The sequence below is a fragment of the Podarcis bocagei genome (assembly GCF_964188305.1).
Source record: "Podarcis bocagei genome assembly, chromosome: 14".
Classification (NCBI taxonomy): Eukaryota; Metazoa; Chordata; class Lepidosauria; order Squamata; family Lacertidae; genus Podarcis; species Podarcis bocagei.
The window spans coordinates 10711747-10728400 of record NC_138139.1 but is presented as its reverse complement, the minus strand read 5'-3'; the positions used below and the strand labels follow the sequence as shown (position 1 = coordinate 10728400).

At 41.0% G+C, this 16654-nt stretch overlaps 1 protein-coding gene across 9 annotated transcripts in view; it reads left to right on the top strand.

The window, feature by feature from the left end:
• The window catches only part of LOC308573235 (unconventional myosin-IXa-like), a 192305-nt gene that overhangs the window by 99060 nt on the left and 76591 nt on the right, over positions 1–16654 (top strand). For 7 of the 9 annotated variants that reach the window (XM_081169965.1, XM_081169961.1, XM_081169962.1 and 4 more), the window contains 7 exons: positions 881–991; positions 2559–2681; positions 3765–3914; positions 5216–5535; positions 6092–7723; positions 8723–8810; positions 9596–9811. In XM_081169965.1, coding sequence (XP_081026091.1) covers positions 881–991; positions 2559–2681; positions 3765–3914; positions 5216–5535; positions 6092–7723; positions 8723–8810; positions 9596–9811 — 2640 coding nt within the window. The remainder of the gene's footprint in view (positions 1–880; positions 992–2558; positions 2682–3764; positions 3915–5215; positions 5536–6091; positions 7724–8722; positions 8811–9595; positions 9812–16654) is intronic. The other 2 variants (XM_081169959.1, XM_081169963.1) reach the window with 2 other exon arrangements.

Sequence of the window (16654 nt, the reverse complement as noted above, 5' to 3'; positions counted from 1 at the left end):
GGCTATGGTGACTCATTTTCCAGAAGTAATGTATTTAGTGTTAACTCTGGAAGTGTATACTCCATTCTGACCAAACCAAGCCTTGCAAAGTCCATACACTAAATATATTACATCTGGTAAATGAGCCACCATAGCAGCTAGAGGGCTGTGAAAAATTTTCATCTCGGGGTCTCATGCCAAAGAAGACAGTGCTTTTTTTCTAGAGAAATAGGTGCCGGTACTCACCATGAAGTTGTTAGAGTAAGTGCCACACTTTTTAATAACAAAAGAGGTGCCGGTACTGCATACCATTGAGTACCTCCCCCCCCCTTTAAAAAATAAGCACTGAATATACCTCTCCATACCATTAGCCTTGGCAGGCTGAAATCTAGGATTCTTATGCCTCCCCAGGGATTGGGGACTAGATAAACAGACCGCTGATATTTCCTATCTAACTGCATTCTCTGGGGCTTGGGGGATACCCTGAAGAAGGCCTTTGACCAAGGACCAAGTTGCCCCAGTATCTGTGTAAGAGCCTTATTTAGGTGCCCGGACTGTTCTCTGTCTCCACTGGGCTTCTCCCCTTTTTCCTACGGCTTTTTACATCCTCCCTGTCCCCATATCCTTCGTTCTGCCTGAGGTACAGCAGCTGGGCTCCTTCCCTTCCATCAAGACAATGACTGAGAGTGCTCCACCCTTCCTTTTCCCAAGTGGAGCCTCCTTAGAGGCCATTGCCTGGTTGATGCTGGTGGTGTAGACTGGGATCTATTTAAAGGGCAGCCGTCAGCAAAGGACCGGTGAGCCCTGGTAGCCAACAAAGTCATCCATGGAAACTTGCTTACCTGGATGAACTTGCAGTCAATGTGTAACTGTTTGGCCCTTGTATGTTTTGTTTTTTCAGCTTCCCCTGAGGTTCAGCGACAACCAGGTGCTTAGACAGCTGCGGTACACAGGGATGCGAGAGACAGTGCGCATACGACAGTCAGGATATAGTTCCAAATACACCTTCAAGGTTAGATTATTTGAATCTCCCAAAAAAGTATTGGTGAAGTGGGCTCCAAGGCACTATGGTCAGTTGGGCAATTCCTTGATTTAAATGTAGGTGAACGCATAAGTGTATGGAAAGTATTATTTCTGCAGCTGAAAATGATGCAACTGGCAGAACAAATAGCCATGTCAAATTAGCGCTTGCAAGCATGCAGAGTTGTGGCTGGGAATGTTCATTGTGAGCTGCAGCTGCTATTTGGCAAGGACTGAGAAGTAAATAGAAAATCAGTGAAGGAAAGGAGGGACCATGGGATGCTGTAGAAACATTGTGCAGGAAATAGTGATATTTGTGTAAAACATATTTGTGAATTATTATACTTTTACAAAACACATTTCCAAATCAGCATGTTAATTAAAGGAAAGGTCGACCATATTCTTGCTACACTAGTCTTGTGCATTGAGCTACTTGGAGTGAGTTATTCAGAGTGATAGCCTCTATTGTGCTTTGAAAGCATATGATTTGAAAAGTTAGTCTTCTGATTTTAATAAATCTTTAGCTTTATTTTCCATGTAGTTTTTCTAAAGCTGTGATTAGACAGATGTGTGAACTATAATATGTTTTGCTCATTGTTTTTGTAAACATTTTTCGTTATATACTTTGTCGGACACCCAAAGCTGAAGTTCTGGTTTACGCCAAGTTACATTTCTTGAAATGATCTGTTTTAATAAAACCCTCCATAGTCTTACTTAACTTTCTTCCTAGTGGAAGAGAATTAGTTATTGGATAATCTTCTAATCCCAACCATGTACAAATGTTACTCCATTAAGGGCAAATTCTCCTAATGGTTCTGCTACATAGAGGAATGTTTTGAATGAAATTTTGGTTTCAAAAAATCCATGAATTGGTGTTTTTGTGGTTTTTTTGCTGCAGAGATCAGTGATCATGAACTGGTGATGAAACTTCCTTGGAAAGCCTGTGTAGATTTTTGCATCCCGGTGTCACATTTTTCATACACCCACCAGAGTGATGTGCATGGGGAGAGCTTAATATTGCTCCCTGCCCCCCCCCAAAAGATTTCATGCCTTTCTGATTAGCTCAGTTGTGTAAACTAGAGAGCTTTGAATATAATAGGCAATTAAAACTGTTACTTTTCAGTATCCACAATGAAAGCCCTTTTCAGGATTGCTATGTTTATATACTGATTATGCATTTAGAACATTTGTACTCCACTTGCCAGCTGAAAAACCTCCCAGAGCTGCTTGCATACAGTCAGTTAAAACAAAGCAGTCCCTTCAGGCTTATGATCTAAAAAAGCATGACACACCAGAGAAAGGGGACACAGAAGGAAGAGGGGAAAAGCAAATTCAGGCACCAGTTCCTAAATAGTAGTTCTTGTAATGCTCAGCCAACATAGAAACAGCTCAGGGCAGAAGCTAGTCTCTCAGCAGAGCTGGTGGAATGATCCCTGTTTCTCATCTCATCTACTAAGGCAGCCTGAATTTCCATAGATACAGAGTTGACTTCAATGAACTTTCAGAGTAAAATGACAAACTGTGTTAAGTAACATGCAGAGGTATGCCTAATTTTTCAGGAGTTTGTGGATCATTTTCATGTACTCCTGCCAAGAGGCATGGTACCATCCAAGGAGAATATCCAAGAATTCTTACGGAAAACAAAGACCAACCCTGACAATTATCAAGTGGGACGAACAATGGTACGTTCAAAGCCTCATTTCCCTTTTGCTCCCTGACACAATATTAAAATGCATTTGTCCCTTTCTAGTATCATTTATGGGTGTACCCTGCTGCCATAGTGGTGTTTTTCAGATATACAGTGACCCATTTAGCACGTATTGATAACATAGACCACGGCTTATCAGTAACAAGCAAATGTATGGGCTCCCAGAGAGGAGATTTTGGCTGTTTGCTCCTTGCCAGTCATTTTGCTGCTTCTCTGAGCTAAGCTTTAGTTTGGCTCAACATGTTGTCCAGACCTGAGCTCATAGCTTAGCTTTCTGCAGACAAACCACACACTGTAACAAAGGTTTGTCTTATGGTTTATAGCTTGTGGTTTGTCGGGGAGAGCTAAACCGTGAACCCAGACTGGGACAGCATACTAAGTCAAACTGTGACATAGCTTAGCTCAGGGCAGTCCATCAGCAAAATGAGCAGGGGGGGGGGAGCACAGTAGCCACAATTTTAGTGTTGCATGTAAATAAGATAATGTCTGGTAGAACTCAAAATTACAACTCCCCAAGACTTTTTTTGCCACACCAAAGTTACCCCAGACGCTAGGAGGAGGCAACTCACCTTTCAGTTCATTTTCAAGTACCTGAACATCAGTTGGAATTTCTTCCTGAAGGTGGGGAGAGGAAGATTCTGAAGTAAATGTGACCCTTATTTTATTTAAAATGCATTTTGTGGATTTGCTTCACTGTGTGTCTTAAAAAATAAAATAACATAAATAAAAAATAAAATAAATTCTTTAAGTTTGTGGTGATTCCCTCATCCCCTTCATTATTTTTTTTTTAAGTATTCAGGCTGCAGACTTGATGTAAAACCCAACAAAGAAGTTCATAAGATTCCATATGTTCAGCCAGTTGTGTCCCTGGATAAATATTCAGGCTCTTTTTCCCTTGTGAGCGCCGAGATTGGTGGGCAGAACAGGTTCATCCTTTGTTTTGTTACTTACACCATTGCAATTATTTTGCAGAAATCTTTATAGCTGCATGGTGGGGAACTGACAGTAATTTGTTCATTAATAAATATGCATTTATTATTGCTCTCCACATTGTTAGGTTTTCATGAAAGAGCAGGGACGTCAGCTTCTACAGGGCTTGCTGCATGAGGAGGTGTTGCGAAGGATCACTCTGTTGCAGAGCTGGTTCCGCACTATGCTCTACAGGAGGCAGTTCCTGAATTTGAAGCAGGCAGCTGTGGTCATACAGGTGGGTGTCAACAGTGTGATTTCCAGTAATTTCAGACATTTAGCATGCCTGAAGTTTATCTCAAGACAAAAGCTGTTTCTTTTATGTTACATATAGGCCTGGTTTGTACATAACACTAAGCCAAACCATGCCTTCCTTTGCACTTGCAAATGTGTACACTCCCAGAGAGGAGATTGTGAATGCTTTGCTTCTCCTTAGTTAATTTGTTGCAGCACTGTGATGATTTTGAACACAGACTTGGGGTTAAACTCGCTGCAGACAAACTGCAAACAGTAACCAAGGCTTAGCCTATGGTTTGCAGCTCATGATTTCTTTAAACCACGAACCTGGGTTTGGACAACACACAGCCAGACTTAGCACAGCACAGGGCAGCAGTAAGATAATCAAAGGAGGAACAAAGTGATCACAATCTCCACTCCAGATTGGCTCATTTGCACAAAGCCATGGTTTGGATGACACACTAAACCAGAGCTTTCCAAACCGTCCATGTTGCTAACAAACTTTTTAGATATTCATCATTTTGTGACATAGTAATTCAGTTTTGCCAGCACACTGGAGGTTAAACTAACTCCTTATAAGAGCATTCGTGCAACATACCCACACACTGCAGCTGACACACTAACGTGTCACGACACACTGTTTGGAAAGCTCTGCGCTAAATCAAACCATGGCTTGGCTCAGTGCAGCGCAGCAGCAGAACCACTGAGGGGAAGCAGAGACCACAATCTCTTATCTAGGAACATGCTCGTTCACACTAAACCATGGTTTGGCTTAGTGTTGTGCGGAAATGAGGGCATAGTTATGTGCAGAACAGTGGCATTGTAATAACAAGGAATGTGGAAGCTTAATACATAGTAAGGCATCTGTCAGTATATTTATGCACAGTTAATAAAATTATTTTCATATCATGTGTATATCTTTACTAACACTAAAAGTCCCTTCTCAATTTCATTCATACCACAAAGTATTTGTCCAGGTTGTTATTGAAAAACATGATTGCTCTCTCTTTTGCCTTGTCTTCTGTCATCTTAAATGTCAGTAAGACACCAGCTTTAAAAATGCTTGCACCTCATCATTTTTAAACTTTTTTTCTTACCTGAGTACAGATTGGTCATCCACAAGAATAAGATAATGGCTGTTCAGCCTTTCTTCTTCATTCAGTACCACTTGGTCTTATTAATAGGCGAAATTGTGGTTATGCTACTGGATCTTTTTAGATATTGTTTTCAAGGATCTTTCTATTAAGGGAATCTGACATAGTATGGAGTACTGGAAAATATTTTCTCTTACTCTTCCCATAGCAATACTGGCGTAGTTACCAAAGAAGAAAGCAAGCTGAGGCAGAAGAGTCCCTAAACCATTCCATCTGTTTAGGCAAGGCAGCAGTTGTTCTTCAGGCCTACTGGCGAGGCTTTGTGGCAAGGAGAAGATTTCAGCAGATGCGGGTGGCTGGCTTCATTATCCAGAGCTACTGGCGGGAATGCTTGAGGCACCGGAATGCTGCGGCTACCATTGTCCAGGCAAAATGGCGAAGCTACCACAGCAGAAGTGTCTACAGGGCCAAGAGAAACAAAGTAATTTTGTTGCAAGCAGCGTATAGAGGATACAAAGCACGGCAGAGGTAATACTTGTAACCTTCATGGGAGGACAAAAGTGCGTGTAAATCAGGATTTCCCAAAGTTGCCAATATTGACCCCCTGAAGTGCGGCAGGTGAATAAAGACCAAGGGATTGAAAGGGAGTAGAAAAGGGCCAAGGGGTGTAAAGAAGTTTCAGTGGGATGCTGCGGAAAATTTAATTAGGAACAATGAGCTCAGAAATAAAGGGCATTAAAGGGTTAATTAAGATGCAAAGTTAATTTGGCTTACAGCATGGTTTTCATACTTGTTAAAGCCCATCACACCCATCTCATCTCTTCTCAGGTATGGTATTGTTACTAACCTCACTTTTCTTTCTTTCTTTTACATTTTATTGTTCCTAGTAATGGTGATTGACTTAATAATCTTGCCATGTTGCTAGAGGAACAAGCATGGAAGAAAAAGGAAAGTCTCGTAGAATTGTAGATTTGGAAAGTACCCCAAGGGTCATCCAATCCAAAGCCTTGCAATGCTTTAAAGAGAAGGGTGAGAAATTTGCAACAAATAATTCTAAAATGTCTTTTCTTTCTTTTTAAAAAAGGTTGAGGATTTTAAAGGAGCAAAGCTTAAGAGAGGCTCCATTGAGGAATGGACTGGCAGTTAAAGAAGAGGGTGGACTTGCACCAGGGGACAACCTGGATGTTACAGGTTCAGATCCTTCTAAATGGGAGGATCGTTCATTTGAAGAGCGAGTGAAAGCTGTGGAAGAACATAAGTCAGTGATTGAAAACAGAGTGGGTCAAATTGATCCCTTGGATAATTCTGAGGCTTTATTGTACAAACACTATGAGAGAGCCAACAGCCAGGGTGGAGAGAGCATAGATGAGCAAGTTCTTGTGAGAGAGAGACCTAAGTCATTGGAAGACCTCAACCAGAAGAAAGGAGTTCGTGCAAAGCGAGAGAGCCGGCGGATGCGTGAATTGGAACAGGAAATATTTAGCTTGGAATTGCTTAAGGTCCGGTCCACTGGTGGGGCTTCTCCCTCAGAAGAGCATCAGTGGTCACCAGAGATGATTTCTGAAGACACGCAATCTCCCAGGGGAACTCCAGAGAGTGAAAGCTCTCAGGGAAGTCTAGAGATATTGAGCCATGAAGACACTCAGAAGGGCAAACAGGACCCAATCTTGCCGCACGAGCCTGTTCCCAGAAACTCGTTACCAAACAGCCCTAAATCTGACAATGTTCAATGCATCCCCATCCTTGATGCAGATGTAAATAGAAATGTGTTGGGTGGAAAAAGTTTGGCCTCAAGCTCTGAATTACCAGAGTGCCTTGCTGCTAAAGATGGGTCAGTTTGCGATTCTCAAGGCGTTGTCTACAACTTGCACACAAGAGAGCCACTCATTTCAAGCAGCCTACCTACATTTTACCTGCCGCCGCAGGACAGTCTCAGAACTGGCCAGTCAGTTATAGAGAATAATTTAAGGAACAAGCGAATGGAAATAGGGGGGAAGTTTTTGTTCCCAGAAGCCAAGCATACCACTGAACTGGACGGGGCAGGGCAGAGCAGAGCCTTTCATGGGGAATGTCAGCCTTCCTTCAGAGGACAAGAGGGCCCTGCTTCAGAAATACTATCTTCAGATCCAGTTATCAAGAAGCTGGAGAAGCTAAATGTGGAGAAGGAAGAGCGCCAGAAACAAAAGCAACTGCAGAACGAGAAAGAAATGATGGAGCAGATTCGACAGCAGAAAGAAATTTTGGGGAAGCAGCGTAAAGTTTTTGAGCAGCAGAACAAGGTCAGGGAGTCCTCTCAAGGAGCCTCTATCAGGTCACCAAAGAAAACGGACAAGCCTCAATCTCGCCTCATTGGGAGTCCCCAGAGCAAAGAGGAGCCTTGTCTTACAACAAGTGCAGGGCCCACTTCAACGGTAGATATTAAAGGTCTTACTGTCACAGCAAAAAGAAGCCCACCTGCTTGCCAGAAAGAAAAGACTATCATCATGATCCTGGAACGAAAGGAAGACAAGACGCCAGTTGTTCAGCAGTCTGCTGGAAGAGATCAGTTAAACTTGCCAATGGCTGCTGAATCTCAAGAAGGCTCGAGCAATCTGCCTGCAAGAGAAAAACGGTTCAGGTTGCCCCGAATTCCTCGCCAGGGTACTGAAAGCTCTTCTAATGAAACTAGAGGTGGTTCTATTTTCTTTACCCCAAAGGATAGTCATGTGGGTCTAAAGTGAGTATGATGTTGCAGTATTTCTATTTCATTTTCACTTTCACAAGGCCTGAGCCTTCCTAGAAATATTAACTGCTTGGAGGAAAGCCAAAGGATTCTTCCCCCAGAAAAATCATGCACAGGAAAAATTCAAACATCAAAATGGCATTTGTTTCTTTTGTTTTCTATGTGGTGTTCCTGTAGTAGATTTATAGTTTTGGTATACATATATGTTCTGGCTTTTCCATTTGTATGCATATTGACATATACACAGGAACATGTGTGGCTTACCTCCAACCCAGAACAGTATTAATGGGGAGAGGGGTCTATATATACACCTATTGATAGCGATGAAGTTGGGAGTGTGTATGTGAAAGAATTTCACTGTTTTACTCTGTGCTTAAGAAATCAATGTTCTACCCCCAAAGTTAAAACCTATATAAAGTATGCATCTTAAGTTGATTTACAATATTTTTATATTTTCCACAATCTAGGTTTCTGCTATTCATAGGTGTAAGAACCTATTCAGAGTGCTGAAGCACCTGTCCTCTTATTTGGTCATCTTCAGTTTCAGAAACTTTACCCAGACACCGGCTATACACTTCTGAGACTGGGGTATAGTGTAGTACTGGCCAAGAGGCTTTGCTATGAATAGCAGAGGGCTCAAATCTTGCTCTGTCATGAACTAAATTGGTGGCCTTAAGCAAGCCATTCCATCTTAGCTCCCTCCTGTCCCAGAATATGGTGTAATAATCCTGATTATTTTACACGCAGGGTAATTGCAAGGATTTCAGCAGGGTTGCAAACAGTGTGGCCCTCCAAATGTTGGTATGCAACTCCCATCAGCCATCAGCTGGCTGAGGCTGATGAGAATTGAAGTCTAGCAACAATTGGAAGGCCGAGTTTCCATCCCTGGATTATAACAATGTATGTGACTTGAAGGTGCCTTTCCCAAACTATTCATCCTGGAGTATGTATCGGACCTATTGTGGGTCAATCTGCAATAATTATGTTTTCTAGTTTCAGCAAAGAATCTTCAGCATGTCCATTGCTTCCAAAAGAAGAACATAAAAAACCATCAAAGGTTTCTGGACAAAGTAGGGGAGAGGTACGCAACAACCTTTTATTTCTTCAGTAGAATTTTTTTATTCTGTTGGCTACCTAATAATATGAGAGTAAAGGGGTGGAGCAGGATTTTATCAGTAGGGAAGCAATTGCAAGGTTTAAGAGTGTTCTACAGACAGCAATACAAAGATAAACCATTCGCTTGGTTTTCACTGAGGTAGTAAGGGTGTTTGTGGACTGTACCACTTCAGGCTACAGGTGGGAATTAACATGTATGAATGGTCCTTCAAAATAACAAATCTGTGCACATAGAAAACTAGCATGTTCAGGAACTAAGCTAGGCAAAGACCATTCTCCCCAATATTTAGCTTTCTAGATGGAGGGAATATTTTTTAAAGAAGAGCATTCAATCATCTAAGTGCCCACCTGCAGTCTGAAATCCAGCCCAGCCACTGGATTACCATCTCAGTGAGAACTGAGTCCAAGTCCTGCCCTGAATTGACCCTTCACATAAGCTGTGTCAAAAGCAATTGTGCTGTCTGTTTCTGTCCCCGCCCCGCCCCCGACCCCACCCCCATTATTTTTATTGGCTTCCATTACAATACATTTTATTTGTGCTGTCCATTTTTGTTGCTTACTACCAACTTGTTAACCCCCCCCCCCAAAAAAACCCCTTGGATTTGGAAATTAGCTTTTTATTTTAATCCTTATGGTTGCATGTTCCCCTTTGTTTGACTTCAAACAGCAGCAGAATCACCTGTTGTCCTTTTTGTTTGTTTGTTTGTTTAAAGCATTTTCATGTTATTTGTTTTATCGTTTGGTATCAAGCAGGTTGCCAGACCAGCCCATAAAAAGAAAGCCCGCATGGCACGGACACGCTCTGATTTCTTGACTAGAGGTGCTTTTGCTGATTGGGAGGGGGATACGGAGGAAGAGGATTACGATGACAGTTTTGAATTCCTTCTCTCCCTTGACCAACCTCCTCACCCCGAGCCCGGCTGTGCAGCCAGACTTGGGCAGCCCTGTCACAGTGACTCTGAAATGGTAATTGATCCAACACACAGCTGTGTGGGAGCATCTCTTGGCTAACCAGTAGCTGTACTGACACCTTCCACTGCTGTTTCTCCCTTCTTGTAGTAGCCTGTAACCTCCGAGAACATAGTCACAAGCATGTTTCATTTTTCTCTTTACTTAACAGTATTTATATACCACTTGGTTGCAATAAAACCTCTACGCGGTTTACAAACAATAAAAATAAAACATAAACATTATCCTTTAATAGTTAAAAACAGATACTTAAAAACATTCAGAAGAATCAGAATGAGACGAATCTTTATTTGCATCAGCATAGCAATAAAATAAAATGTACTAAAGATAGAGGTAAAAACTTAACCACGGTATATAAAATATATTTTGGAGGTTTATATCAATAATCAAATAATTGATCTTATTCTAATTGCCCCCACTAAAAACCTTGCAGTTTTTACTGTCACCTGATCATCTTGATCTGCTAAAAGAAAGGACAGCGATGGTTGAGCGACCTGCCATGGACAATAATAGAAGGGTAATTCAGAAGATTTGATTCAAACAGTAGGCTAAAAAGACATGTGCTTTAATCTCAGCTTCTACATGTCCAGATAAACAATGTTTTAATCAGGTGTCAAAAAGAGCACAGATTACATCAAGTTTTTGGGATGGTCTGAAATATGGGGCAGCCATATTGAGTTAGACTATTGTTGTTTCTCTCTGTAAGTTTCCAACACTTCATCCTGACTTGCAATGGCCCAGTTATGGAGTTTTGCAGGTGAAGGGGCTGGTGTACATTCTTTTATTTACCTTTTTTGGCAAGTACATTATTGAAGAGCAATGGTTGCATCACCAGGTGCAGGGAACATGATTAGCCCCCACACCAGTGGCATTCTTGACTGCCATTCATGCCTATCCTTCAAAGAAAAACTGATTGCTCTTGTAGGCACCCTTCTGGTTGGAGCACAATCTGCTTTACATCCCTGACACATTTATTTTATCTTATTCATAATCCGCCCGCTCATAAATATCATGTTTCTGTACAAATGAAATCATTAAAACCTCATAAAATGGTAAAATCCTAAAATGCAGAGCAGTGACCAAGACTGAATGAAATTAATTTTCTAAAAACTGTTAAACAGAAATATTTTGAACAGGCAATGGACTATCAAATGAAATAGACAAATATTACTGAGAAGTGGTCTGCCTTCCAGATTTAGAGTACAATAAATGACCATGCCTGTTCCTCAGGAAAACTGGAAATGAATAAGGCAAAGTGTCCCTCTAAAAGTGGCGGTAGAACTGTTTATATGGAACAGCCATTTCCTAATTCCCTGAAGTTCATATTCATTAACTAGCTTTCTAGGCAATGAGTGCTTTTAAGTACTCAAAGCCATAGCATAGGGGCTTCTCAAGAGAACTTATTTTGAAAACTTTGGGGATATAGTTGTGTTACAACATTGCTACCAGAGCAGCTGGTTAGCATCTTCATTGATTCAGTTCTTGTGATTTTTACCCAGATTGTTATGAAGATCCCACTGAGAGGGTAGTGAAGTAGCTTTAAGCTTTCTCCTTTGTGCACACAGGAAATGTGCTATGTTCTTGGAGGTTTACCTTGTTACAAATCACTAGTTTGACTATCAGTAAAGCTTTTCACACTGGGAATCACTGCTAAGGTGCGAAGGGTGCTGGGCTTACTGTTTGCTTGGAGAGTTCCATCCTCGGAAGGAGTCCCATTCATGCCACTTTTCAAAATGCTCCTCTGATTCCGCTGCCATAGTTTAACAGATTTCATTTGCATGCAAGTAGTCCTAAACTCTCATCTCATTTGATATTCTCTTTCTTCCTACGCTGCCCCTGGGGCTTCACAAGCTTTCTCACTGGTAGTTTGGCACACCTACTTTGGGGCAGCTGCTTGCACCATCAAGCTCTGCTTTTTAGCTTATGCTGAATTACATTCCCGTTGTTATATATAAAAACTGTATAAACATGTACATAGGTATGCCATATCCATGTGTATAAGCATACTGCATAGGCATTTAAAGCTGGATGTGTGAATATTCCCAACATATATTTAGTTTCACTGGACTTAGGTTCCTGCTTTCCTAAAGTTGGTAGTTTTTGACCATTGGGGCCAGTTTCTCTTTCTAATCTGGCTAGTTAGAGTAGGGTATTTGATCAATTTTCCTGTGGTTCATTAGTAGTGGTGGTAATAATAATAATAATAATAATAATAATAATAATAATAACAACAACAACAACAACAACAACAACAACAACAACAATAATAATAATTTATTACGGTCAAAGACTAGCTTGCATAACACAATAATGACAGCGTTCATAAAGATAAAATATACAATTTGAGCAGATTGCAGCAATAGCTCGTGAGTTAAAATTTAAATATATACATACACCCATACAACTGAGATTTGGGCTACCATAAAAATTGATCCTGAGGCACCCCAAAGGGCGGCATCAGCTTTTCCCTAGTAAGCTATTTTATTCTAGAGGATGATCTATGCCTACAAATCTGGGCGCAGAATCTGGCTACCAGCCAGGTCGTCTTGTGACCTTGCCTAAGAGGAGAGAATTAAGTTTAGATTTGTCTGGAAGATCGGCGAGCGTCTTCAGCAAAGGGTCAGTGATTTCTCTACAAATCTCAGCATAAAAAGGACATTAAAAATATATATGTACGGGGCTTCCTATTTCCCCTAATGGGCAGGTGCAAAGTCTATGTGCGTACGGGACACTTCCATAGGAGCCTTCCAGAACCGGTGAGGGCAAGGCCGAGCTTCTAGCAAGAGTGAAAACCCTTCTTGCATTTCTGGATGCGAGGAAATAGAGATACTTTGCTGGAGTGGCTACATATCTCCTGTTTTTTATGATTTTATAATTGGGGACCCTTGTACAGTCCCGTTGTCTCTCTATGTCCATGATTCTTTGCCTGACCACGGATCTAGCTTGGCCCAGGCCCATAGTTATGAGGGTTTGGGGAGCAAAGCCCAGTTTCTGAAGAGTGTTTAGAACTGTTGTCTGCCAGCCAGACTGAAACTGGTTGCGCAGAATCAATGGGGCTATTCCTCGGGGGAGCAGTTTCAAAGTTAGCCACTTATATATTGATGATAGACTAATATGAGCTTTGACTTTCATCATCCCTGTTTCTAGTCTGACCCATGCATTTGAAACAGATCTGGGAGCTTGTAGAAGGGCTCTGAGGAGTTTGGATTGCACTCTTTCAACGGGAATGAACGAGGAGGAAGGCGGGCCCAGAAAGGATCCGTAAAGGAGCTGTTCCAACGTTTTGGCTTTATATAATTTTAGTGCCGCGGGGACATAAAAAACCCCTTGAGTTCTAAAAAATTTAAGGATAGCATTTGCAGATCTTTCTCCAGCACACCCATTTGAGTTAATATGAATTTTGTTGGATCCTGATGCCTGGACCGCCATTCCTAAATATTTGTAGTTCGAGACTTGTTCTATATTTTGGTCTTGAAGTTTCCAGTTTCTGAGATTTGGTTTTTTCCCCAAAAGCAAGATTTTTGGTCTTCCTGATAATTTATTTTGAGGCATTCCGTCTCACAATAGGCAGCAAATTTTCTTAGTGCTCTTCTAAGCCCTATAGGGGTTCTGGATAGTATTACCACTTCGTCTGCATAAAGCAGAGCCGTGATGTGGCGGTTTGCTAACTTTGGAAGGTGGAAGTGGTTCATTAGTATTCAGATGTTAATGGCTACCCTTTGCAGAGGCTGCATTTTAATCTCAAGTAATAAAAAAGCAACCTTCAGTACAGCAGTGGATATAGGAAAGGACACTGGCATATATTCACAAGCCTGTAAGGTATTTAGCTTGAGCTTCCAGTAAAAGAAGCAGGCAAGTCAGGCAGCCTGACTATATGCAGAGTTGATTGATTTCATGAAAGAAAGAAAGTAGGTTATCGCCTCTGCACCAGTTGGTTGTTAGTGAACAAAAGCCCTGAAAGTCAATGTTTTTCTAGTGTTGTACATTAGTCACAGGCTTTTGAGTGCATTAAAGCAATCTTAGGCATAGCGTGTTAGCTATTTGTGATAAAATAAGCGCCTTACACAAGACAGTCGAACAACAAGTATTATTCATATACAGTCATACCTTGGATCCTGAATGCCCTGGAACTCTGACGTTTTGGGTTCTGAATGCCGCAAACCTGGAAGTGATTGTTCCGGTTTATGAACATTCTTTTGAAACCTGAACGTCCGACAGGGCTTCCGCAGTTTCTGATTGGCTGCAGGAGCTTCCTGCAGGCAATCTGAAGCCGCGATTTGGTTTTCGAATGTTTCGGAATTCGACTTCCAAGGTACGACTGTATATATATTAATGAATACAATGTGTTTCTCTCCCTTGAGCCTAAGAGAGGGTTTAGTCCTTTTTGTTTTCAAAATCCTTAATAGCATAAGTTATTAATCCTTAGCTTGCCTGTCCTCACACACTGCTCCAGACAGTGTCTGCTTGAAGTCACCACACTCCCATGTTCTCAGGCAAAGAATCAGCTAACAGAATAACCAACCGCCAACTTCTACCACCTTTCCCCAATACCATTTATTTTTTGTGAAATACATTTACAATGCAAATAGAATACAAATACTAGCATAGCATTGATTTATAAAATCTGATTAAGTGACAGTCCTTCTGTTGCTGACTAGCTTGGCTAACTGGCCATGACAAAGCAGATCATGATCCACCACTGCGCAAAAGAATTGAAATCTGTTCCTGGACAGTGATAAATGTCGCACAGCAACATATACATGAATATAAGTAGAAACTTGTTTTTTAAAAAATGAAATTAATGGTTCTCTGCATTGAACAGCATAAAGTCTCATTTTATAGCTTTTATAGACACCCTTTTTTGAATAACTTGCTCTTGTAGTTGGGAGATCAATCTCAAATTTAGGACAAAGAAACATTTTTTTATGTAGCAGGAAACTTTTCTAGTTGCATGCTGTGTTGGATATTTATGCTGACAAGCATGATTACAGGTTCTTTTTAAATCTTTTATTTTATTTATTTCAACAATATATTCATCTCTTAAGTGGTGTACATAGTTTATTGTGATTTATAGTTCTGAAGCTTCTGAATAAATTACAGTACATAGAGAAGTTGGGAGATTAACATTTTATCCTTCCAAATCTCTCTGTTGGCTGCAGTTGGAGGTGCAAGCAGAGGCTGCAGTTCATCTTCTCACAAAGTATGGAGATTGATCGCATTTCACTAGCCTGCTATTTTTCCAAAGAAGTCAGCAAAGCAATAATATCTATAGAGAAGCCATTCTTAGTTACAGATATAGTGAAGCTATATGGTCCTTTTATCTTCTACTGCATTACAGCCATGGTGTTTTCTCCTACTTAAAATGTTTGGTTGCTATAGCAAAACTGGGTAGATTGTACTTGTGCAACCAAAGGCCAAAAGTGAGCAGAGCAAAAGATATGAGTCTTACTTTTGCACAATAGGTTGCATTCCACCCACACACTTCAAGAGGTTTTTATAAACCCATACATACTTCTCCATGATTATCACTTTGGATTTCATAGAATTGTAGAGTTGGAAGGGACCCAAGGGTCATCTAGACCAACCCCCTGATAGGCAGGAATCTCAGCTCAAACATCTATGACAGAGGGCCATCAAACCACTGCTTAAAAACCTCCAAGGCCTCCCAAGGGAGACTGTTCCACTATTGAACAGCTCTTACTGTCAGAAAGTTCTTATTAATGTTTAGTCGGAATCCCCTTGTTTTGTAATTTGAAGCCATTGGTTAGAGTCCCACCCACCAGAGCAGGAGAAAGCAAGCTTGCTTCATCTTCCAAGTCACAGTCCTTGAGATATTTGAAGATGGCTATCATATTTCCTCATATATTCTTCTCCTTTGCGATTTCCTCTTGTTAGTGTATATGAATAACTGAGAAATGAATACAGTTATTCAGAATTTAAGCAGTAAATAAGCTTGGATATTTTGGCAAGTGTATGTGGAATATAGTAAGTTGGAATCTGCCTTATAGCACTGGCTAATAAGAGGTTCTCCAGAATCTCAAGATAAGGGTCTCTTCTCCCATCACCATCTACCTGATAGTTTTAACTGGAGATGCCAGAGATTAAACCTGTGTGCCAAGCAGTGATTTTATCACCAAACACTAGTTCTTCTCCAAAGGAAAGAACAATATTACATATAAGTTGTTGAACTTCTTTTAAACAAGTTTAAATTTTTCTTTAAATTTCTGGAGCGTTCTTTTAGAGTCGTTATTAATTTTCTCCCACTTGAGAAGCTGAGAGACTTCAAAGAAGTGTGACTAGCCCAAGGTCACCCAGCAGCTGCATGTGGAGGAGCGGAGACGCGAACCTGGTTCCCCAGATTACGAATCTACTGCTCTTAACCACTACACCACACTGGCTCTCAATAGAGTTCAGGCCTGGTCCAGAGCAACTATACAAGGGAAAAACTCCTTCACAACCACACAGCCAATCAGAGCTCTAGATTGAAGAATCAAAGCCGTCTTTTTTGCCAAGCACATAAAGCAGAATGCACACGAGTTAAATGTCCATAAATTACAGGCTTATTCTACTATTTTACTGAGGGAAAATGGAAATAAAGCAGTGTATAATAGTATATCTTCAGTACATTATATAATATTTGGAGAAATAGAGTTCAGGCCTGGTCCAGAGCAACTATACAAGGGAAAAACTCCTTCACAACCACACAGCCAATCAGAGTTCTAGATTGAAGAATCAAAGCATTCTGAGTGGTCGCTAGGCAACACAACTGCTCTCTTGCTTGACAGTTTGAGCATCAGTAGGATAATTCCTGGTGTTATCCTGTACTTAAGGCAAAAAACG